We start from the raw sequence: 26415 nt of genomic DNA on the forward strand, positions 1-26415 counted from the left end.
CTGCCTGCCATATGAAAAGACACTGTTGAAGGAAAGGAGGACATCTCACTTGTAGGACCTACACTTTAGTTCCTTCTAAACTAATCTATTCTCCCCTCTTTCTCCCTCTCTCTCCTTCTCTCTCTCTCTCTCTCTCTCTCTCTGCCCCTCCCCTCTAAGCTGGCTCCAGGAAAAAGGGCCGGCTGAGTCGAACCTGGGTCTTATTTTCTCTTCTCCAGGCTGAGGTTTGGTTTGGCAGTGAGTTCCCTGTCTGAGTTGGGCTGGTTTTTCTGTGTGGGCGGGGTGGTGGGTTTATAGTTAGCAGCAGGTGCTGATCCGGCCAGGATGGATGTATGCCCCTGGAATCTGACACTCGGAGCCAGCTCAGTCACAGGGACCCACTATATATAGACCCATGCTATCAAGGCCAGATAGCCATAGCTTTAGCAGTTTGCCTGGGCGCACAATCATGAAAAGACAGAGGAGAGATATGGGTACGCAGAACAACCCACACTTTGCCCACTTGACTGATACACAGGTTTCCATGGGAGTAGCTACTACTGTGTGTGTGTGTGTGTGTGTGTGTGTGTGTGTGTGTGTGTGTGTGTGTGTGTGTGTGTGTGTGTGTGTGTGTGTGTGTGTGTGTGTGTGTGTGTGTGAGTGTACATGCTAGGGGCCTACTGGGGGGACATCAGGTTAAAGGTGAAGGAGTAGACCATGCTACAGTGACAGCTCACATGCAGAACTCGACCCACTTGTGAGCGTGTGCGTTACAGTATGTGTGAGTTGCCCCTGCTTAACCACACTATACTCACACTTCATTTTGGTGACTGCATTTGAGGAAGAGGCCGTCTGGTCATGTTCTATAATAGTGGGGGGTGGAGGTGGAGTGGGGTCTGATTTCTGTCACTAACCTAATAGGTCTGGAGATTATCGTTAATTCTGAGCCATTAGGTGCCTCAGTGGGTCAATGGAAACTTTCAGCATATAGCTCCCATATGAGGTTGCATAAGGCGATGATTGAAGGCACACTGGGCCTCATGCAATGTTCTTCATTTGTATCAGGAAAGTCACGATCAGATCCCATTTTAAATACTGTAAAAAAACTCTTCCTCCTTTAATTTGGGATATAATGGACAATATGCATCGTTATTTCTCTTCTTATCTTAAGATATTCTAAGGAGAGTAGTTGCTGTGGTTAATTTAGCTCTCCTAGACGTAGGCTACTGGCCGACATTATCTTATGATGTGTTATAAATACACACACACATATCACCAGGCAAACCTACTGTAAACAAATCTAGCGCGCAATTTTGGAGAATAGTGAAGACAGCTAGGTAGAAGGTAGAAGACAGCTAGGATAATAATTATGTGTCTGTGTTCTTATGTGTGTGTTTGTGTGTGTAATTGTATCTTCTTGTGTGTCTGTGTATCATTCAGCAGTGGAAAAAGCACTAAGATTTTTTACTTACAAAGTATCAATACTGCCATGCACAAAGACTCTGTTACAAGTAAAAGTCCAGTAATCAAAATTTGCTTGAGTAAAAGTACAAAAGTATTGGCATCAAAATGTACTTAAGGTACGAAAGTAAAAGTACTCATAATGCAGAATGCCCCGTTTCACAAGGTATCATATTGTATAAAATGTATTTGAATATTTTGAAAATAGCAGATCTACAAGCTCACAACAGCGTGTCGTGTTGCGAGCTGTGAGCTTGTAGATCTGCTATTTTCAAAGTTTAAATAGGGCTGAAGTGGTATGTTTTGTTATAATAATTCAAATCTACAAAGTAACAAATAATTGTAGTGGAGTAGGTTAAAAGTACAATATTTGCCTCTGAGATGTAGCGGAGTAGAAGTAAAAATATTGAGAATTGGAAATACTCCAGTAAAGTAAAAAATACATCAAAATGGTACTTAAGTACAGTACTTTAGTAAATATAATTAGTTACTTTCCACCACTGATATCATTATAGCTTATACAGAGTGCCATGTGCCAATTTGAACTCTGTGTAAGGGGTTACAGTGGAACAGCACGACAGCAGCGGAGAACTCAAAGGGAAAGAATGATGAACGCCCCTGCAATGGCAAGCTTTAGTCCAGATCACTCCTAGATTAGTCACACCGACCCCCTCGATTCCAAAGGTCTCGCCCACTCCACGCTAAGCCCTACCCAACCACAAAGCTGGGCATCTGTCTGCCAGGATGCCAACAGACTCACAAGTCAGTCTGGCAACGCGAGACTAGGATGCCAATAACCTCATGCCTCATAAGAGACATACAGTAGTAGACAAACATACAGCAACCTTTTGCCTCGTGCGGTTTACACACACTTAGGCTTAGGCTACACCTAACCATTAAGCTCTATATACTTTGTTGACCAGGGTCCCCCTGGGCTTTATAATAGGTCTGCTCCATTCTTTCCCTCTATACATCAAATCTCTGATCTACAAGCTCAAGCTTGTAGATCTGCTATTTTCTCTGAATGTTTGCCCCAGAATAGCAACAGCTTCATGGACCACAATGGAAATAAGCTGTCAAGCTTTTTGTGTTTTATCTTTCTGACAGATGTGTACAAATGCTACATGTATAAAGTATTGGCAAAGAAAAGATCAATCAATCAATCAATGTACTTGTTAGAGATTTGAATATTCTGGGTCAGAGATCGTTTCTGGCCACAGGCAGCATACATTCTTATTCTTGGCTTATTTTTTTTGATGAAGTCCTATCTTTGGGATGTGAGGCTAAACTACGGTCCCGTCTCTTGACAGGGTCTTCAAAAGCAATAGCTACTGTAAATATAATAGATCACATATCAAATCTGTCATTTCTGAACCGACCTAATTACCCGTTTTGGGATGTGATTGTACATCTTTCAATCTCTATGAAGAGAATATTTGAGACACATTTGGGATGTGTGTGGTTATTGTCATAAACACATGGTAGTTGGTTATTGTTAAATGGCAATCAAAACATCTCACACAGGAAGATGTGTTGATTCCAGGCGTGTTATGGTATTAAATATATTTTATTCTTATTGCATTGCAATAAGACAACTATGTAAAAAAAAAAAAGTTAATCTTTGAAAAGATTGACCAAAATTTCAACCTGGTTTCTCTTCTTGGAATCAGAAGCTATGTTTTGTCATGTACTGTATGACAAGAATGATGCCAACCCTAGAGGGAGGCGTTCGGAGCATTGCTCGAAATTCTGGGCAAGAGCCTAGACCTCGTTAAAAGATTGAATAAAGACCCTTAACCTGACTCCTCAGCCATGCATTTCTCCTGGGCTATAAAGGGATCTTCATTAGGTATGTCTCACTATTAACAACGGACTCTGCATGCTTGCAGACTAATTAATATGGGAAATTGTTTGAACCTAAACTACTTATGCTGTCACCTCTGAGTTCTACTTCAACGTTGGAATTGTCATCATATATAAAGGAATTTCTTGGTATAATTACCTGCTGACCCAGCTCAGCTGCAATAAGCCATTGTGATGACTAGATGATATATACAGTATGTACTATACAGTATGTACTATACAGTGTGTGTGTGTGTGTGTGTGTGTGTGTGTGTGTGTGTGTGTGTGTGTGTGTGTGTGTGTGTGTGTGTGTGTGTGTGTGTGTGTGTGTGTGTGTGTGTGTATAGTTATTTACACTTTCTCTCTTTTCTTGCCTTTATTGATAGTTAAAAGTGTAGAGAGACAGGAAACAGGATTCAAACCAGCGACTTGCTGACAGGCATCACTGCCTATATATGGTATGCGCCTTAACCACTTTCGTTGCCCCATGACTTGATGATAGATTTGACATTTTCTGAAAATGCATTCAAAGTGGGGTCCCCAGCAAAAGTAGTTAACAAAGCATCACAATCATCTTAACCACTTTATCCGTGTATATGTTGGCTATTCAAAAATAGCAAGTGACGTGCTGTGAGGTTGTATCAGCTATTTTTGAAAATATTTGAAAAATATCAAAAATGTTTGGAAAATTTTGAATACTTTAGAATTTATTTGAACACAAATCTTCTCTTCTGGGGGTCCCTGGCGCATAACATTTTCAAAAGGGGGTCCGCGGCCAAATATTTATACATTTGAGGGTCCTTCACACGAAAAGATTTGAGAACTACCGGCCCAGTCTACATGAACATGATTGGCTCTGTGGTTGTACTACATTGGGAGTCCCCTTGGAAAGGTGCCAGTCAAAGTAGATCAGAGAGTGCATGGTTCACCTACGCTACGCCAGTGGTTCTCAAACGTTTTCATGTCAAGGACCCCCCAATAGGCTCTATTCACAGCAGCCATATTATGAAGAAATGCACAGGTGTTACTAATGATACTAATGAAGGCTCTGTTCCATTCTGGTCAAACAGAGTCAAGTTGCTGATGTTGCGCATGTTGGCTCACTGCTGGAAACACTCTGCTACACCAGTGGGTCTAAAGTTGGGGTCCAGGGACCCTCATGGGCTTCCAAATGGCCCCTTACGGGTGTGTAACTCTGAGAGTGTACAAATGGAACCGTAAGGGTCCAGTTGGTTCCATTTGTACACTCTCAGAGTTATGGGGGTGGTGGAAACCACTGTGCTACACTAAATGGAACAGAGCCTTCATTAGTATCATTGGTAACACCTGTGAAGGAAGTGATAATATGGCTGCTGTGCATAGAGCCTATAGACCGGGGTGCTCCTTCCATTCCGACATCTCGCCACTTCGACTAGTGGCTTCCGCGTGCGGTTAGGGTTAGGTATATAGGGTTCATTAACGTCGGAAAGGCGACATGTCGGAAAGGCGAAATGCACCCATACCATATTCACACGGCGGCCATATTGGAATTTAACATTGAAAGTGTCGCCACCCGGGGTGGCAACTTTCATTGACTTCATAGAAACATGGCCGCCGTGTGAATATGGTCTATAGATATGTATTCGGCAAATAAATAAATCTACAAGTTCACAACACGTCGCAACCTGTTGTGAGCTTTTAGATTTGCAGATGTATATAGGGTTGAACTGATTCTGATACTATATTAACCCATTTTTCTGGGGACTCCCTGGAACCCCCTCAAGGATCCCTGGGGGTCCCCGGACATCACTTTGAGAACCACTGTCCTATCAGTCTAACAGCAATGTTATTTGGATTCTATTGTAACCTAAATAATTTGTAGAAAGAAATAATGACAATTGTGAGACTGTCAAATACAAATCCAGTGCTATGTGAGATTTAAAAGCGCCAAACTTTGTTGTATTATATTCAGTGGTGTAAAGACAAGTAACTAAATACATTTACTCAAGTACTGTACTTACTTTACTGGAGTATTTCCAATGTTCAGTACTTTTACTTCTACTCCATTTTTACTCCACAACAAATATTTGAAAACTTTAGTTACTACTTTATAATTTTGATTATTATTAGAAAATAAAAAGTGTGTGAAAAGGGATAGGCAAAATAAGCCATTGGCTTCAGCCTACACCTTTTTGGTCTAAACCATGTATGATGATATGTTGAATATATTGAATTTATCCTGCTAAGACCAAAATAAAATACCACTACTACTACTACTACTACTACTACTACTACTAAAGAAAACATACATTAACCACTTCAGCCCTATACACATCTACACAATCACAATGAGATAATACATTTTATGTAATACATTTAATTCTTCTGCCAAAACATAAGTCATGTCCTAGTATGAGCGGGGAAGGGGATAAAACTCGGATGAGCGTCTCAAAGAATATGATTATTGGCAGAATCGCGAGGTTTAGAAATATTTGGCGGTCCCGTTTTCATTTTTCACAAGATTGGTGGTTGTTGCAATGACCTGCACTACAATACTTCACCATATGTTGCGCCATCTGTGCGAAATAAATCCACAAAATGTAACAATGTATAGGCTCTGTAATGCAACAGGCTCTATGCACAGCAGCCATATTAGGAATGAATTGGGCCCCTTCCTTACTTCCTTCACAGGTGTTACCAATAATACTAATTAAGGCTCTGTTGCATTTAGTTTAGCACACTGGTGGTTATTTTCAAGGACCCCCATAACTCTGAGAGTACTCTCAAGAGTTACACACCCACCATAAGGGGCCATTTGGGAACCAAAATGGAGTGTTTCTAGTGAGCCAACATGCACGATATCAGCACCCTGACCAGAATGGAACAGAGCCTTCATTTGTATCATTGGTAACACCTGTGAAGGAAAAGGAGGCCCGATTTCTTTCCAATGTGGCTGCTGTGCATAGAGCTTATTTTTAACTCTATGGCATAGAGCCTATTCCTGTGTTGTTTCACCCGCCCGTGAAAGAATGGCAGATTCGCCCACGCCCCGAAATACCCGTATGTGTGTCTCGAAGATTTAGCATAATGAGTACTTTCTACATTTGATACTTCAAGTACATTTTGATGCCAATACTTTCGTACTTTTACTCAAGTACATTTTCTGTTCCGGACTTACATAACAAATGTGAGTACTTTTTCCACCACTGGCTAAAATACAAACAAAAACATCTTATTTTGAAATTCTCCCTCACAGGGCAGAATGCGACAGCGGAAGTTCCGCCTCCAGCCTGGCGGTGAGTCGCTGTCATAGCAGGCAAGTGGCTAACGCTAACGCTTAGCTAAGTGGCTAGCAAAACAAGGTAAGTGTTGGTTATTTAAACGTTTCGGTGTTGAATTGACAAGTCGGACAGCCGAATATATGTCAAATATATGGCGAAACACACCGTGAGGACAACAACACGGTTGTCATTGTGCCTTTTGTAGTCATTTTCGGCCCTGTCATTCAGCAGCTGAGGTAACGTTACCATTAACTGTTTAGCTGCTAGCTAAACAAGCTAGCTTTTGTGGTCAATTCTTATGTTTGTTTACGTTTGCGAAATTCTAGCTTTTGTTTGTATTCTAGTTATTTATTTATTTTTAAATAGAACGCTGCCATACATTTAACACACGTCCCGTGCGTTAAATGTATGGCGGCGTTTTATTTTAATTCAAATAGACGTGTAGGTTCCACTGAAAACCCACCTAAAACGTTGATGTTACACAACGCTAGCTGGTTGTGGCAAAGATTCCATGTTTACAGTGATGACCATTGATTGAATAATACTATAATAAAAATAATCAACTTTATTTGTAAAGCACCTTTCATGACATCAGATGCCGCCCAAAGTGCTTTACTTAAAAATATCAACAAAAGTAAAATAACACAATATTAAACTAGATAAACAATAAGATCAAAAACACGACCAAGAACACATTAAAAGGAGGCTAGATCGAAATTAAAACAATACAAGAAAATAGCAAGAACAAAAGATCACATCACTTTAGAAGGATTACAGACTCTATAGACCTATGACTGAAGGGGCTGATGATTGTGTTACATTATGTCCCTTTAACATCGAATAATGACATTTTTGTTTCTAGTTTAATAACGTATCATTTAACCTCATCACCACAGGCAAGTAATCGATCAAGCACACTTTGTGATCAAGAAGACAGAGATTTTGCTGTGCTCTATATTTCTCCTCATGGTCGGATAAACACAAGTGCCATGACTTATCATAGTTTGGTCATCATAGTTTGGTCATTGTTAGAACACAACAGCAGATGGGTCGATTGGTTGGAAAGACAGCTGTTTGTTCTCGTTGTTGTTATAAAACCCCTAGGTTGGGTTGCCAGGTTTTTCCAGAAAAGTGTAAACAATTGGTAGGTGACATGGAAGTAGCCTAATGCAGTGAGCCACTTGCTTATAATTAGTGTTGTTGTCACGAAAGTCTTAGCTTGAAATCGATCCATCAAAATTATAGACAATCAAATTGAATCCATGACCTTAATGTCAAAAGTCAGATTGCTATAAACCTTGAATGGCTTCTGTTTGGAGTGAAGAGTGCTCAGTGCAGTTAAGAGAAGAGCCACTGCATGGCAGTACTTAAACAACTCGAGTTTCCCTCATCTGCAAGAAGCCCCCTGTCTTCTTATTTTGACAGTGTGAATTAATCAGATCGAATTGTGTGTTTGGAGAATCGTGACTTATTCAAGCAATAGGGTTGTTTGCAAATCCAATCAAATTTGCAAACACATTTCGATTTTTTTCCCCTTTTTCTTTTTTGAATTGGAAGAGGCATTGGAGGCTGTTAAGTTGTCTGTCTCTGTGTTGTGGTTATTTATATTGTATATTTTATTAATATTTTTTGAGTAATTCCATTGTTGATTTCGCTGTAAAATCAAAGGCAAACTTCCACGTGGTGTTTAGTCTCCTTTTCATTAAGAGACTTCAAACTTCAACATTTACTACCACATGAGTGCAAAATATTTTTATGACTAATGTACAGTACAACTCATGGCACCTCGTGGAGCAGTTATGGTTCAGCCACATGTTGACCTCACATTAAATCGCTCACCAGGCCTTCCACATAGAGCCTGGTTTTCATTCTGAATTAACCAGTGTGATGTGGTCTACAGTCCACCCGTTTTGTGTAATCTGCGCAAAAACACATGCATGCACGCACCGTATCCTCTCCAGACCCAGACTGGAACATCAACCTTCAAAGTGACTTGATCGCAGGCTAGTCAGTGTCTTGCACACTTGCCACACAAGTCAGGAGTAGCTGGGGCTCGAACTCAGGGCCTTCTGGTTCCCAGACAGCTCTTCTACCTGAGCGACTGCAGCCCTAGCTGAACATGAATCATAATTGTTTGTTGTGAGGTGGACATGTGAAAATCACCCAATACTCTGTATATTCTGTGTCTTGAGAGTGCATTCTCTCTCTTGCCGGCAGCCTACGTAAAATGACACTGAATGCATCAGCAAGTGCTATGACTGATTTTCACATGTCCAATAATAGAATATAATAATTTGCCCCTTTAATATAAACATTAATATTCACAATAATCCATGTGATGTTGTTTTGTTTTGGAACAAGGTGGTTGTGGTGTGTGTGCGAGTGTCCCAGTCTGCAGCTATGGAGCAGTGTGCGTGTGTGGAGCGGGAGCTGGAGAAGGTTCTCCATCGTTTTGTCATGTACGGCCACCAGTCTGAGGAGAGGCTAGACGAGCTGCTGCGAAACGTCTGCGAACTGAGGGGGCAGCTAGTCGCCTTCGGTAAGAAAGAAACGCCAAAACAATCATTATTATCCCACAGATGCATAGCGTTGCTGTCGGGTGGAAACCTTGTATTTCCAAAACGGTTACTTTTCAGGAATGTTTGTGTGTGTGTGTGTGTGTGTGGTAATAGGGAATACATTTACCAAAAAACGTAATTGTAATATAGAGATACAAGGCTTCTGTCAGATGGTGACAATAACCTTAAGTAGGGGTCGGGGACTCTGTAAATCACACAGATTACTGCACTGACACTAATGACTGTAATTTACCATTAGTCAGCATCTAGTGACACACAATAACATATGATGAGATGAGTATTTCTAGCAATCCATAAGAAAAGGTTTAAGTCCAGAATCAGTTCACAAATTTGATCTTAGTATTTTGTACACTATGAAAATATAAAAGGTAAAATTAAGATTGTTTTCAGCCATAGCCTAAGATTCATAAACAAACTCAACAGGTTTGAACAATCCAGACCAAAATAATAGGACTGAATTTCAAGAGTTGCCATAATTAAAAACACAGTTTTGCCCTAGGAGGTGCTTTGATGAGCCACAGTTCTTCCCCCCTGTTTTGACAGCGGAAACCTTGTCCTTTTCTCTCCTGCAGGGGTGCAAGATGCAGATTTATCAGTCTTGTCTCAAACAATGGCACAGTGTTGTAAGAATATCAAGGAGACGGTACAGATGCTCGCCTCTCGACATAAGGACATCCACGGCAGTGTGTCGAAAGTGGGCAAAGCCATCGACAGGGTAAGGACACGGACAACAATTCCCAGCAGTAATTTACACAGGCTGTCATACATATATTTAATAACCCTGCCTGCGTGGCAGGGTAGTGTATTTAGAGATGTCCTGATGAGTAGGGGTGTGCCGATATATCGTCCTGCGATATATCGCAATACGTTTTTGTGATGATATGTATCGTTTTGGGGGAAAAAAAATGTTTTCAATAATAATGCAAAAACAGAAGTATTTGTTTGCATTTGCTTTTTTCCCCCCCATATATTTTCATAAGCTTTTCTTCCCCCCCATATATTTTCATATTAAAAAGTGTCATATATCGTATCGATGTTGTGAGCCCAATATCGTATCGTATCGTATCGTGAAATTAGTCGGCACACCCCTACTGATCAGATCTCATAAAGCCATATTTTAACTGATTGGTATTGATCAGGATCTGCCTGATCCGATTTCTATTCTTTGTATATTTTACCCCATTGCTCTGGTCAGCTGTCATATAAATGGATATTATCTACAACCTGTGGCAGAAAGGTGTGTTGACAGTTTAGCAGCAGCTATAAATGTCACTGGACCAAAATTTCCTATCTTTTCCAACCATAGTGTCAGGTCTGCCCAAAACATAGTACAACAATGTCTTAAAATATGTTAATTACAAGCATAGAAGTATCAGTGCTTTTTAGTCTGTACTCAGTTATTTTGGTTCCACCTTAAAATCATGTTTTTTTTTGTGTGTCTGTCTCCGAGCTAATCTCTCAAACCACTGGACCGATCAGTGCCAATTCATTTTTATTAACGTTAATGTCCCACTGGCAACTCTACTTCCAGTGAAAAAGCTGTCCTAAAAAAAAGTACAAGGAAATGAGGATAATATAGTTTTGTGACAGCTGGAAAGTCGGGGAGAAAATGGCAGTCTGCCGAAAACCTGACACAGGCCTTATGACATAACACAGACAGACAGTGCACATAAACTCTCAGAGTAAAACACACACACACACACACACACACACACACACACACACACACACACACACACACACACACACACACACACACACACACACACACACACACACATACAATACCGTGCCATGATTTGGGGGATTTAGGGATTTAAAATAAAAGCAGGTCGACAATGTCAGTGATTTAAGAGCCATCAAGCATATATTACCTACGGTATTGCCAACTTTAATTTACATGTGTATACTGTGCAGCTGTATTATCTATACAATTAATTAAATATTATGAAAAGAAAAAAGTTGGATAGTAAAAATAGCACATGTACAAGCTCACAATGTGTCATGATGTGACGCGTTGTGAGCTTGTAGATCTATTAGAACATTTCATGTCAATTTGTTGATATATAAGACATTTTAAAAACAACAAGTTTGTTATTGGTGTAAAATAGCGGTTTTGATATCTTTTCGGTTAATTGCCCAGCCCTAACCAAGGTGTTGTATGACCAGGTGCATTTTTTAAAATTCCTTCTAAGCTTTTGGCCTTTTATTTTCCTGCAGAATTTCGACGCAGAGGTCAGTGCTGTGGTGGCAGAGACAGTGTGGGACTCCCCAGAAAGACAGAAATATCTGAGCGAGACCATCGTGGAGCACCTGTACAGACAAGGAATGTTGAATGTAGCAGAGGACCTGTGCCAGGTGAACAATCATGATCCACTGCATCGCACAGTGCTGTTTGGAATAGCCATTTGTTAAAATATTGTATGTGTATTATATTTTGATTTGGTTGCAATTATGTTGCATAATCGTTAGAATCGTTTCCAATCATCTGGTATCAATTCTTCTGTTGACAAATATTGATACATTTTCACAATTGTTTTTTATTGCTGCTATTGGTCATTGTCAGTCATTTGCTTGTATAGTTATTAAGTTATTGTGACATAGTATCTGCCTTGTGATTGTGATGTAATTTTGATTTATATGTTCCAAATGTCAATGCCAAAGAACACAAGAAAATCATTAAGCGCAATTATTTGTACGAAAATGTATGGTCAACAAAAAATGTTATGATAGTGACATTCGTGTGTGTGTGTGTGTGTGTGTGTGTGTGTTCACATCCCAGGAGTCTGGAGTCGTCATAGACATGAGTATGAAGCAGCCTTTCTTGGAGTTGAACCGGATCTTGGAGGCTCTGAGAATGCAGGACCTCAGACCAGCATTAGAGTAGGTCTTCTCTTTTCACCCTATAGAGCACTGGTTCTCAAAGTGGGGTCCGGGGACCCCCAGGCGACGTTGAGGGGGTCTCCAGCCAATTGAGTAATATAGAAGCGAAATCAGTTGAACCACGTTAACTCTTATTTTATAAAAAAAAAAGTGGGGTTCCTTGACATGTAATTGTTTGAGAACTACTGCTATAGAGCTAAACGGAAGTAAAAAAATACTTAGTTTTCTGCATAGATGTCTGCAAGATGTATTACCAGCTATAATGTAGTAAAAATCTGATGTAGATTTACCATGAGTGACCTGGTTGTAAAAACGGTGCTGTCTGCTCCTGTAGAAGACTCCTGTATGCAGTCAGTCAATCTAGTTTGAAGAAAAAATCTTTCATTTGCGAAGTCATGGAAAAACACTTCACTACCCACGTCCCACAATCCTAAAGTGTTGCTCCAAAGTGTGCTCATATGGCACCATGAATAACCGTGTTGTTCCTAGGTGGGCAGTGACGAATCGCCAGCGTCTTCTGGACCTGAACAGCACTCTGGAGTTCAAGCTGCACCGGCTCTACTTCATCAGCCTGCTGAACGGAGGCATCAGCAACCAGCTGGAGGCACTGCAGTACGCCAGACACTTCCAGCCCTTCGCCTCCCAGCACCAGAGAGGTACAGTAGGCACGGCAGGGTGCCAAGGTGGCAGTTTGTCTGTAAGGTGTAACCCCTTAAAGACCCCATGACATGGCCAGAAATCATGATATTTGATTCTTTAGTTTGCGTTGTCACTGCTGTTGTATCTTAATGGCTCACCTACAAGTGAGGAGCCCCCACCGGGAGGACGTAGAGCCCAAGGTTTCCGTTAGGCGGTATATACCGGCCATTGACCGATAACATTTTTAATTGGCCGTTAACTCTTTGACTGCCAGAGTAATAGTGTAATAGTGTGCCACTGCTATTATTAATATTATTATTTGTATAAATTATCACAAAATTGCAATAAATAGTTTACAACCATTAAAACAAAACAAAAATCATAATCATTTAAAGTTTTTATCATGATCTTAATATCAGTGTGGGTAACTCCCGACAGCCTGCTGTGCGCGGAAGTTATCCGATAGATCAGCCTATTCGTCGTACGATGGTGTTGCACGTTGAAAATATCAGACCTACAAGCTCACAACTCGCCACGTTGCGTTATGAGCTTGTATGTCTGCTATTTTAGACGCGCAATACCATCATGTGGCGAAGCCCCTGATCAGTGATGAGTCCGTGTCTTCTTGGTTCGCCCGGGTGTTATGATAAACAGACCGGGGGAGGGGGTAATAGAATCTGAACCAACCAGGACCCAATTGACGATGATAAAACAGTGACCCGAACGTGTATGGGTTGTGGATATTATACAAGCAAGCACAGTAACTGCAGAAAGTGGTGACACATTGCAGGCAAGTAGTCAACCTTCCTTGTGCCATCATGAAATAACATTAACAAAACAAAACAAAAGCTTTAGGTGTAAAGCACCTCGTGAATTCAAACCCCTAGACTCTGATTCTACATCTGGCCGGGAACACTTTCAAACTTTTCAAGTGGACCCTGATCCAGAAACTGTTTTGGAACCGCTGCCCTAAGGGGGTGTCTTCTCTCTTTCTCTGTCTGTCCGTCTCTCTCTCTGTCCGTCTCTCTCTCTGTCTTTCTCACTGTCTGCCTGTCTCTCCAGACATCCAGATCCTAATGGGCAGTCTGGTATATCTGCGTCACGGCATCGATAACTCTCCGTACCGCAGCCTGCTGGAGACCAACCAGTGGGCTGAGATCTGTAACATCTTCACCAGGGACGCTTGTGCTCTGCTGGGCCTGTCCGTAGAGTCGCCCCTCAGCGTTAGGTGAGACACACATCAACACACTACAGTACACAGCAACATCATCAGTGGTGTTTTTTGTTTTGTTTTGTTTTTTAGAACTTTTTTCCCTCCCCAATATAGTCCTTAATCCAGTTAATTCCTCCCCATTCACATTTCTGGTGGACTCCTTAGCTTACTTTTTCCAATTAGAGCCTGTTTTTAGATATAAAAGTGTTGATGTCTAAGTTAAAGTGTTGCATGGTACTGTATGTATGTTGTTTCTCCTTAGCTTTGCATCAGGCTGTATGGCGTTACCGGTGCTGATGAACATCAAGCAGGTGATAGAACAGAGACAATGCAGTGGCGTGTGGACACACAAGGACGAGCTGCCTGTAAGTTTATGCTCTATAACGGTGGTTCTGAATCTTTGTTTAATTTCAACGACCGACCATAAATCTGAGAGGGTACAAATATAACCAAATGGAGTTTTTTTTTTGTTCACACCTTGTCTTTGTGTTGGCATGTAGATCGAAATTGACCTGGGGAAGAAGTGCTGGTATCACTCGGTGTTCGCCTGCCCCATCCTCCGGCAGCAGACCTCAGAGAGTAATCCGCCTATGAAGCTTATCTGTGGCCACGTCATATCCAGAGACGCCCTCAACAAACTCACTAATGCTGGGAAGTAAGTGAAGAACACAACTTTTCTTGCCTTTATTAACAGTGACAGTGAAGAGAGACAGGAAATGTGGAGATAGAGAGTTGGTGGATGACATTCAGTAAATGGTCCGTCCGTCAGGGAATCGAACCAGGGACTTGCCTATCAGAGCATTGCGTCCAGGTTGCTCAGTCGGTAGAGCACTCACCTTTGGACCACAAAGTTCTGGTTTTGATCCTGGGGCACCGCCAACTCTGCGTATGAATAGCACGGCTTTGGTGCTCATGAGTATTTCCTGGTGCCATGGTTCTGTTTCGGGATGACATGCCCTTTGTGGCGTGAGCTGTGACTGGTCTATTTTTGAGACAAACAGACAGTCTGTCTAGCTAAATCTGTTTAGCTAAACCTTAAATATTTAAAGAAACACACCTTAAAGCAGTAGTTAAAGTAAAGTAGTTTCGGGTATCAGTGGCCACTTTGGACCACTTTGGACACAAATAACATGGCAGCCAACGTCTTTGCCTTCATTACCCCAAATTCTCTCTGCATCCCTGCTCAGTCGCGCAAGTGACGTGACACTCTATCTTTGACTCTTTTATCTGGATGGGCGTGACTTTGCAGCCTGTCAGCTTGTGCACTGCGCAGTGCGCTCCTGTCATGCGTTTTACACACACACGTGGGTCATGTTTATACATGATAGAAGGTGAGTTGTTTGTTTCAAGGGCAGTGATGGAATTTTCTAACTGGGGCCTTCTCGAGCCTTCTCGGCTGATACTGACGAAAAACATCACTTGTTGCACCCCCTTTAATTCAACTCTGAGAGTGTACAAATGTAGCCAAATGGACCTGTGTCTTGCGCCCGACACAAGACACGCAAACGTCTTACAATGTTTCAGCATGGCTGTTTACCCCCTCTGATTACGCTTGTGTGGGCTTGAAATTGACCATGAAAGGCATCGTTTATATGGTAGTTTTTCTTACCCATTATACACACACACTGCCATTATAATAACGTGTCAGTCGTCTTACCATTGAAGATTGTCAATGTAGGCCACTGCATCTTCATTATATGGACTCCACTGCTGAATATTTGTTTTCAATAGATTCTAAAAGTTCCCAAAGACAAATTTAGTTTCACCCTGCGTCACACTAGTCTGTTTACATCTAACTGTAAGCAAGTGTGGCCGGCGATGACGCGCGTGATTGGCCAGTCGACGCTTTGATTGGAAGTTCTGCCTTCGTGTGACCAACTTGATTAAGTAGGAAGGGGCGGTTCCCTTCCTGAATTCAGCCAATCAGCTAGGGGCAGTGCTAGAATAATTAGCAGATGTACAAGCTCAAATCGCAGCGCTACGCGTTGTGTGCTTGTAGGTCTGCTATTTTTGCTGCGCACACAGTGTGTAACTGACACAAAATTTAAGGGACGGGTGGTCCCCAACAGTCGATAAATGGGGAATCTTCTCTTGCGGGTTTGACGTCTCTACCTGTGCGACACTAGAGCTCGAATGCCTGTATGAAACCCATCGTCTCCCCTATACATAGAAATACACTAAAGCCCCAAGCAGGGACCCCCCTGAGTCTTATACATTTATGGAAATATGTTTGTTATTGCTTAAAAATTGTGCTTTATAATTTTATGGGACATAATATGCTATATAGTTGTTAAAAATTTACATAGTGTGGCTTTAGTTCTCACATCCTTCCCTCTTGTCTCTCCTCAGGCTGAAATGCCCGTATTGCCCCATGGAGCAGAATCCGTCAGATGCCAAGCAGATCTACTTTTGATAGCGTTTGCTCTCCTCGCGTGTAAAAAGGCTGAAGTTTCCCTGGAGGCCTCCAGGACCGTTTTGCTCCCTCCCTCCCTCTGTCCGCTCTTGGCTCTTGGCCCCTGGCCTGTTATTGTGCGCATCCAGGTTGTATCGCAGTGCTCCCCCCGCCCCCCGGAGAGCCTTTTGGCCCCATGGCAATTTCCCCTCCACCCTGGACCCCAACCCCACCCCCTTCCATGTGCTCCTGGTGTACAGAGACGAGTAGGGACGGCCCAGCTCCAACCTGAAGTGAAGTGAGGAGTCCGTCTTTTAATGAGAGGAGTGCCTCCGAAAAAAGGATTGTTCATTGAAACTACATTTTTGCAAATGCCCGGCAAAGGTTCTCTAGGCTTTTTACTTTTAAAGTATATGTACTGCATCATGTTTGTTTTCTTGGTTTTATCAACAGTTTGAGTTGGCTTAAGAACAACCGCGCCTGTTTATTTTTTGTTTTTCTTTTCTTTTTTTAAACCCTTTCTAGTTTTCTGACCGAATGGGCTGAATGATTATGAATGGTGTAGAGTGGATACATGGTATGGGTTAGGCAGTTTCAGGATAGTATTTAACTTTTATTATAACAGAGGAAGTCCAGAGAAGACTCTTGAGAAAGTATATTCACATATAAATTGTATTGAAGGGTTATTGTTTGCTGGTGGAGGGAACCATTAGGGCTCTGAGTTGGGATTGAACACTTTTTGATTGTGAAATGTGAAGCATTTGTCCTCCTGGTGACAATAAAGGCCTCGTGTAGTTTTGAAGTCACGGGCGGCGGGCTGGCTGGTGTTTGGGGGTGTAATCGGTCGGACGCTAAACGAGACGGTTGGCGAAAACGCAGCTCGCCTTGTGACCGACTGCACCAGCAGCAAGTTGTGTCCTCATCATGGAAGCCATGTGTCTTGTTTCCGTATATGTATTTAACAAAATACCACAAAAAAAAAGACAACAAAAATATACTACTGTGAAATGTGCTTTGTTTCTATTCTTCATTGCTAGAGCTGAGACGACTTGTAAGATAGTAAGTTAATGTAAACAATGCCCGTAACTGACAATACAGCATAACCTTCAATACTAACAACCTCCGACAGGATTCTTTTCTCAGTTTGTTACCATTTGCCTCGCTAGCTACGCAGTCCTGCCTCGTGTATCCTCGGTTTTGCACACAGTGTGATTTGGAGACGTGTAGTTAAAAAATGTGATGATAGCCATCTAGGTCTATCTTGCAGTGGCTGTAGGCTTGTGATTTAGCTTTACTCGTTACGGGTGGGGGAGGTCCTCTGAACATTGTGGCGCTCATTTTTCAATATATATACATAGAAAACTTCTCTGCTACTGCTGCTGCATAATGTTTGGCTTTGATTTCAGGTTGAGTCAGAATAGAAACATTGAAAAATCCATACATCTCCTCAGGGCTCATTGTACACATGGTGACAAATATACTACTTTAATGCAGATTTAATCCCAGTTTTAATAGGGAGTGGAACCCTCTAAACTAAAGACACGTTCTGGTGCTATTAAAAACATGCCATCACATTTGCGGTGAAGCACACTATTTGTCTGCTTTAGTGCACATGTAATGTCATTTTTTAATAGGCAGGCTAAGATGATCACATTTGGCGAACAGTTTTCGACGTTAATGCCAATGGCTAACTAATTTGGTGGTTTTGCCCTCTTATTCAACCAAAACAAAGTTTCAGATTACACCTGGGGGTCCAAGCCAGGATGTACTATAGTTTGTGTAGATATTCCACACTGAATCAATAACCCTATATATATCGTTGCTGTCGGTTGGAAACCTCCTTATGTCCAAAACTGTTACTATTCTGGATTCAAATTAAAATACAGCAGACCTACAAGCTCAAAACGTGTCGTCGATGAGGCGTGTTTTGAGCTTCTAGAGCTGCTATTTTTGACACTCTAGTATGATCAAGTAGGGCATTCATTTTACGGAAACAACATAAAAAGTTAAAATATGGAGATAAGAGGTTTACGTCCGATATCGTTGATATAGACTGTGTGTGTGTATATATGTCAAAGTATGATTGGAAAATTAGTCGGATTGAAAAAGGTGCACTCGTTTTCACAGACGGAGGCGCGCCGTCTGAAGGTGACGTGGTGAGCCACGAGAGGCACCGCCGGCGAGCGAGTCGCCGTGCCGAGCGTTGCGAAGTCACCTTCAGCCGACTGAGCGCCGTCCGAGTTATGTCCCAGGGACAGATTTGGGAATCATTGTCCCCCCTAGTCATTTCTTTTCTTGACGGGGGGGGCCGCCCCGCAGGGGGGAGCGCAGGAGGTGAACTCAAAGAAAATGAGCACTCCTTTCTCAATCTGACTGGTTTTCCAATCGTACTGCAACATATATACACGTACACCCCCTTCAAATGGTGATGTCACCTCACAGGAGTGAGGCTTATTTGTTCGGCAAGCGCTGTACCAGCATAAACACTCACTGACGATGCAACAAAACGTTGCTGTCGGGTGGAAACCTTTGTATGTCCAAAACTGTTACTTTTCAGTAAATGGGGAGAACCCAGGGATTAAAGTTCTCAGTCCTGGGGACTGATTTCAGTCTTGAGGATTCCATGTGCCATGTTTAAAAATCAAAAATCACATATTGGGACATGGTCTGAAAATAATTTTCAGTCTTGGGATTCTTTTTTGCTTTAACCCCTGAGAACCAATGGATCGGATCCAATGTAGTTCATGTTTAGTCATAAGCTCTTGTTAATACTTTTCATTGGTTCAATATTTATAAAACCCACAGACACACTTTCACATATAATTTCAGAATTCAAATGTAGCGACATTATTTTCGCTACTTTTGTGCGACACTGTTATACATGACAAAGTAGGGCATTCATTTACGTGGAAAAACAAAACGAAACAAAAAAAGTTGAAATGTGGACAGAGATACAAGGATTCTCCCTGACGGCAACGATAACATCCCTCATCACTGGTTTTAAGCTACAATTTAAGATGAACTATAGTGTCTTTTTTTCTCCTTCTTTCTGAACTTTCTGTTTATTTGGTTTGAGGAAAAGCACACATTTTGTGTGATTTCTGTTCACTTGAGTTGGCGTTATTTTATTTCTCTTCTTTGGTTGACAATCACTCATTGCTTCATCTCTCTTCACATAGACTGCTAGCCTTTCTGTACTGTTCTTCTTCTGTTGGATAACTTTTGTTCAATGTTTGCATTTTCCTGCTATTGTTTGTTAATGCAAGTTTAATTGTAAATATTTATCCTCTAACATGTTTCATAATACTTGCATCTGAAAATAAAATAATAACTTTATACTCCAAAGACAAGGTTTTTGAGTGCTCTTTTGGCTTTTAGTGAATTGTTGTTACATTCCTTTTAATACCACTTGGTGGAGCTATTGCATTATATCTATTTTAGTAACTGTATGACACAAACCTTACTCCCTCAAATAAAGGACAGACTTACCTGTTTTATCAGACAAGTGTGCTTTTAGCAGTGGTTTGTCTTAATGTCAATGGTCTGCAAAGGCACTGTCACCTTTAGTTTTTAGCCCTGTTATTATTATTATGGTAAAGTATGTTAATACAATCTAACTAGTACATCTGTATGGTAGAGCAGGGGTCTTCAACAGAGGGTCCGGGACCCCTATGGGGTCCTCAGAGTTACTACAGGGGGTCCGCCAAATCTTTGTGGGCGTTGTGAGCTTGTAGATCTGCTATTTTTTGGCAAAGAGGTATAGGTGTAGAGGGAAAAAAAGAGCAGACCACGTAAACAAAAAATGTTGAATCTGAAACACAATTTTATACAATATAGAGGGGGTCCCTGCTTCATCTTGTCTCTCAGCTAGGGGGTCCTTGGCCTGAAAACGTTGAAGACCCCTGTGGTAGAGTATGTTAATACAATATAACTAGTGCATGGGTATGGTAGAGTATGTCAATACAATATAGTAGATCTGTATGGCACAACATATTTTCAGATGGGGTCCGCAGGCCAAATTCATATTAATTTGGGGGTCCTTGACATGAACATGTTTGAGAACCCCTGCTCTAGTCTAGTGGATGGTCTGTGGCCTGAAGCCATGATTTGAGCCATGCAGTTATATTGAGCTCAGGTTTATTATATTGTTATTATATAACAGATGAGATGGAGAGGTAAAGGACCCCGGTGAGTCACACGCTGCTCACAAATCTTCATGTTATGACCCTGAATTAAAAATAAACCTGTGCGTGGATTCATACTTTATATGCATTCACATACCCACCCCCCCTTTTCCATATGCACAGCTACAGACACACACACACACACACACACACACACACACACACACACACACACACACACACACACACACACACACACACACACACACACACATACAAGCTCATATCACGACATAACTTGTAACTAAAGGCACTGCATTGCCATGCGTTGTGAGCTTATAGATTGGCTATTTGTGTAGAGTGAAAAAAAGTGTACTATAGTAGGCCTACAGTTGCAACTTGCAACTCAGGTCTGTTTGACTAAGAATAGAGGGGTTAAGCGGTTAAATTCTGGTACTTTCCAGCACTCAACTCCCACAACTTGTTTTTTGTTAAATATAGGCTACCTGTCACTTTCTGGTAGCTTTTATCTTTGAGGGTTTCCATGGAAACGTTGTGTTCCTTGAGCAAACAAAGACCCTCCTATGACTGCATCTCAGCCAACCTTTCACCCCTCAAGCATACAGCGCATTCAAGATCGGCTATTTTCGAAAAGGCTAAGTATAGAGTAGGACTTAAGTGGTTAATAATCAATAATCATAGTTCAACAACATGGTAATATGATTCTGAAATGGCCATTCTGCACAATGAACACTTACCTTTGCTGCTTTAAGTATATTATGATGCTAATACTTTTGTACTTTGACTTAAAAGTATTTTGAATAAAGGACATTTGCTTGTTAACAGTATAGGCCTAAGTATTTCTACATCGTGGTATTGATCCTTTTACTTATGCAAAATCTGAGTCTGCCTTCCAACTCTGTCTGTAAGGTAGGTGCTATACGTGAGGGTTACGTAGGCCTACTCAAGTAAAGTAAAAGCACCAACGGGCCGACTGGGCCCAGGCCCAGGGGCCCCTGAGCTAGGGGGGCCCCTGAGCTTGAGCTTTTTTTCTTCTTTTTTTTTTATTAAAACTTTTTTTTTTATGTTAAAAAAAAAAAAAAAAAAAAGATATCAAACTGTTTGGTGCTACTAAATGTTTATGAATTGAATACCAAGGACCTCAATGGAAACAACTGTACTTGTGCTGTTATTTACATTTCTGCCTAATAAAATATATATATATATATATATATATATATATATATATATATATATATATATATATATATATATATATATATAGTTGACGCTTTGAAGCAGTGGTTTTCAACCTTTTGACCCCCCAAAATAATCATAATTTTGAACTGGGGACCCCCCCACCCACCTGACAAGCACTTGGAATGTAGGAGTTGAGGCATTACATTTTGTTTGACTCGGTTCCACACATAAATGTTGTGAAAATAGCAGATCTACAAGCTCACAACGCCTCACGTTGCAAGGCATTGTAAGCTTGTAGATCTGCTAAGTTCACAATTTTTGCTTCTTATGGTATTTGATGATTTGGCCAATGTTTGATCGTTTTTTATAGTATAGTTGGTTAGATACTTGTGATTCAGTAATGGTCTTTCCCCCCTTTTATTTAGGTATTAATAAGGTCTTAAAAGTCCTTAAATTGTCACTTCACTGTGATCTGGGGAATTCCCCAAAATCATGTCGGGTCCGGGTCCCGACCCACAGGTTGAGAACCACAAGCATGGCCATGACGCGAACGGCCTTTTCCTATGTTGTTGAAGCACAAGGGGGCGGGTGGGGAGAGAGTCAGCGCACTGAAGTCAAGGCACAGACTACTGTTGTTGACGGACAACGGATGCATGCTTATAAGAAACAACAAAAATACAACCTGGCAAAACAGTTGCGTGCATTATCGCAAGATGGAGGATAAAGGAAACATTCAGTCTAAATGTCCAGTAATTCACAACTACTACTACTACTTTTGTATTTGAAACTTTAAATTTCTCTAAATATTATAAACTTTCAGGACAGCCTAAGTACAAATTTAATTTATGAAAAGGCTACTATAGGCTACAGTGAAGTCGGTGTGAATAATGACTGAAACGTTTTTTTCCTTTTTTTACTCTCTTGGTGTGGGGATTATCTGGCACAGTAGTTGTGAATAAGCAAACAGGACATTTAGACTGAATGTTTCCTTTAGCCTCCATCTTGCGCTAATGAACGCAACTGTTTTGCCAGGTTTTATTGTTGTTGTTTCTCATAAGCGTGCATCCATTGCCCGTCAACAACACAGTAGTCTGTGCCTTGACTACAGCGCGGCGACTGTCTCCCCACCCGCCCCCTTGCGCTTCATCAACATAGTAAAAGGCTGTTCGCCTGACATATATGGGCATGGCTTCCTGCTCTGAAACCCTCTCTGCGCATCTCAACCAATCAAAGCGACTTTGTGACGTCAACCAATGAAGCTATTGAAAACACCGCGGTGGCTTGAAAAACAGGATAACTGATACAGGCTTCTAAATAACCAAATTAAACCGTTAATTAAAAACGGCTAGATTAGAGTACATCTAGTGTCATTAGCAACACAAAGGAATATAAGGCAACGCTTGGCACAAGGTAAGACATGGCTTTTTTTTTTTTTTTTACTCTGCACTGCCTTTTATTATGTTGTTAATAGAAGTGGCTTAAACGTATTTGTGGGTGAATTTGGTTAAATGTGTGCTGTTGGCTTTAATAGCCTGTAGATCCTGTGTAGTGGAAATACTGTGCCAGTCAGTTGACAGGCTGGAAGAGTGTGTTGATACTGTTGTCCCCAGATTGCTGGTTTTATTGTTGTTTGAGTTATAGTTAAAACATGCATTATTTGTTTACCAACATTGAGACTGGACGCACAGGTGATTGTTTCACGCAATCAATTCTCAACCTGTTGTTTCGGGGTGCGCTGGTTTCAGCACACCCCAACCCCCTCTTGTGTGTTGGCTAGTTGGAAAGACTGGTGATGCGAGGTTAGTTGGCTAGTGAGGCGCGTCCTAGCGAGACCTGACAGAATGGGTTTCATTGCGCGCATACTGGTTGCACGCATACTGGTTCTTATCAGTGTGACGTCGTCTGTTAAGGGGTCTTAGCCTATCTGCCGCCGTGCAGAGACGTTTTTAACCGAAAAAAACCCCTATTAATTTCCCTTAATAACCGCATTTTAACCGCATTTTTTTTTACATGGTTTGTACATGCACGTGCACGCACGGAAGGGGGGGGGGGGGGGGGGGGGGCTTTTGTGTGTCTCGGCCCAGGGGCCCGTTTCCTCCTAATCCGCCTAAGAAAGCACCCGAAATTATTCTTAAGTACAGTACTTGAGTAAACGTACTTAATTACGTTCCCACCACTGGCTAATAAGGACCCCAAGGCCAAGCCTCTAAAAAGCTTATTAGCCCTGCTGCAAGCCGCCTCCTCTTTCTGGTTAGTGTTGTCATAAAGCCCCCATCTCTGGCTGTTTTATTGGTGCACTCAGGGACTTTATGCCCTGTTGAAATGTAGACGTTTATTCCATTAAGACTGTGTCATTTTAAGATTTCTCTGGCTATTAAAAAAAAAATAGCAGATATACAAACTCATAGCACGGCACCAAGTGCTTGTAGATCCGAAATCTTGTAGACCTGCTATTTTTTGAAAAATCTTGCAAATGTGTGCAAATCTTTGAATATATATATATATATATATATATATATATATATATATATATATATATATATATATATATATATATATATATATTCCTTTATTTACCCAGGGTAGTAGCCAACAATGGGTTATAATAACAGCTTTATCAGTTTGCCAAGTGGTTTCGCCAGTTGATATTGGCTCGACCTGAAGTTCAGTAGATGATCAGGTGTATGTGCATGGAGGTATATATCGTTGCTGTCCAGGCAGAAACCTCATATCTCCACATTTATTTATTTTTGTACATGAATGCTCTACTTTGATCATACTACAGCGTCATGCAAAAGCATCAACAGTAGCAGATCCACAAGCTCGATCTGCTACTTTTGATGCTTTGGAAATTTGAATCCTGAAAAGTAACAGTTTTGGACAGGTTTCCACCCGACCAACGATATTAGCCCTGCTGCAGCCCTGTTTTATTGGTGCACGCAGGGACAGCTTTTATGCTCTGTGGATGTTGCAGAAGTTATAAGAAACAGCTTTATCCGTGATTTTTCCAGTTTGGCTCGGCCCAAAGTTCAGTAGATGATCGGGTGTATGTACATAGAGGTATGTATGTTATATACATGCGTATATATATATACAGTACGTATCACTGGTTCTCAAACTTTTAAATTTCATTTTAACTGACAGTGTACAAATGTTTTTTTTTTTTTACCCTTTTTTTTTACCCCAATTTAGTCGTTATCCTATACTGGCTCACCTGCCAGTGAGGAGCCCCCACCTGGAGGATGTAGAGACAGGTGCCGCCCCAGCCCGTGCGAAGTGACAAATATCACCATCCCTGCCCGGCTTCCGTTCCCCGAACACAGGTCAATTGTGTTCGTATGGACGCTCGACAAAGCCGGATGCACCGCTGTGGATTCGAACCCCTATAGAGCGTGCCAACGCGGCGTCACCACGGGGGGGGCGTTGGCATTGGGCGTGGCATTGGGCAATGTTAAGTCAACCTGGTTTTTACCCCTCAAAGATGTCCGCCGCTACCAAAAGACACTTGTTGACGCCCCTTTCAGGAATTTTGGCACGCTCTATAGACTTTGCGGTGGTGGGCAGATACTTTACCACTGTGTCACCCGAGCTCCTTAAATGTTACATTTCTACAGACCTACAAGAGTACATTTGGTTCCAAACTATTTAGCTCGGGACCCACTGGAACCCCGCAAGGACCCCATGTTGAGAACCAGTGGTAGGCTATATATCATATCGTATTGTTATATATCTGACTCTGATGATTTTCAACGCCACAATAAAATGTTTATTATAAATTCAGAACAAACATAATATAACATCCATACTGTACATAAACGTGGTTTCAAAACAAGAAAGGTCGAAAGTCAAGGTCAAAACAGAGCTGGTGTTAGAATTTTCATGAATCTTTTATGTACGTGTACAATGTTCAACGTTAGCTCTCATCTGGCAGGTCTCCGGCACAATTCTATTCTGAAGGCCAAATCAGACCGCTTGCGACGCAGTATCGACGCCCATAGCACCAACTGGAAGCGCCACACAATCTTTATTCACCGTGCGGTGATGCCTGAACAGTAGCATATTGGAACTCAGGGCGGACAGCGCACATTGACGGAGTAGGTACATAAGACTGTTCTGATGCGCGCCATTCACAGCCAGTGTGTAATGAATGGCCTTAACAAGCAGGATCGATCGTATCCTCTAACTCTCAGACCATTTGAATGATGTAAAAGGAGGCCTGTTTATACGAGTGAGTACAGTAAAAACATAAAAATTCCAATGACAAGTTATGTACGTGCACAGCTGATTATGTGGCATAAATTGGAGTGTAAAAAAAAACATCAAAAAATATAAAATTACCTTTTGTAATACATTTAGATTTCTTAATGGCAAAATATAATTAGTACCTTGGCATCAGATCGCTCTAATCCTAGATACTTAACCCCAGCAGTAAAGCTAGCCTGCCAGATCCAAGGTCGTACCCTGAATCCAAAGAACATTAAGTACAGCAGTGGTTGCCAAACTTTTTCCCTTGGAGCCCCCCCCCTTCTTACATGTGACAAAAGCTGAGACCACCCACGTGTGTGTGTGTGTGTGTGTGTGTGTGTGTGTGTGTGTGTGTGTGTGTGTGTGTGTGTGTGTGTGTGTGTGTGTGTGTGTGTGTGTGTGTGTGTGTGTGTGTGTGTGTGTGTGTGTGCGCGCGCGCGCGCGCGCGCACACACACTATATAGTTCTCCTATGATGAATAGTGAAAATAGCTGATCTACAAGCTCACAATGCATCACATGGTGATGTGTTAGAACATTTCTTGACTATTTTGACAAGATGACATACCCAAAATAGCGTTGCCAGGTTCAAATGGATG

The 26415-nt window shown here is 41.5% G+C and overlaps 1 protein-coding gene across 1 annotated transcript; it reads left to right on the top strand.

The window, feature by feature from the left end:
- Positions 1 to 158: 158 nt before the first annotated feature.
- Positions 159 to 17054, top strand: rmnd5b (required for meiotic nuclear division 5 homolog B). The gene is made up of 11 exons (XM_084041492.1): positions 159 to 237; positions 6518 to 6623; positions 8904 to 9081; positions 9694 to 9836; positions 11342 to 11479; positions 11904 to 12004; positions 12494 to 12660; positions 13706 to 13871; positions 14119 to 14221; positions 14357 to 14511; positions 16206 to 17054. The coding sequence occupies exons 3-11, from the start codon at positions 8943 to 8945 to the stop codon at positions 16267 to 16269; spliced, it is 1176 nt and encodes a 391-aa protein (XP_083897618.1). The 5' UTR covers positions 159 to 237; positions 6518 to 6623; positions 8904 to 8942; the 3' UTR covers positions 16270 to 17054.
- Positions 17055 to 26415: the final 9361 nt, after the last annotated feature.

This window comes from Gymnoscopelus microlampas (assembly GCF_963454915.1).
Source record: "Gymnoscopelus microlampas genome assembly, chromosome: 18".
NCBI classification, from domain to species: Eukaryota; Metazoa; Chordata; class Actinopteri; order Myctophiformes; family Myctophidae; genus Gymnoscopelus; species Gymnoscopelus microlampas.

Bases quoted from the DNA above. Each gene is read 5' to 3' on its own strand.
- rmnd5b (XM_084041492.1), top strand. From the start codon at position 8,943: ATGGAGCAGTGTGCGTGTGTGGAGCGGGAGCTGGAGAAGGTTCTCCAT. The intron at 9,082-9,693 runs GTAAGAAAGAAA...TCTCTCCTGCAG, and splicing joins GGGGCAGCTAGTCGCCTTCG to GGGTGCAAGATGCAGATTTA. The intron at 14,222-14,356 runs GTAAGTTTATGC...GTTGGCATGTAG, and splicing joins CACACAAGGACGAGCTGCCT to ATCGAAATTGACCTGGGGAA.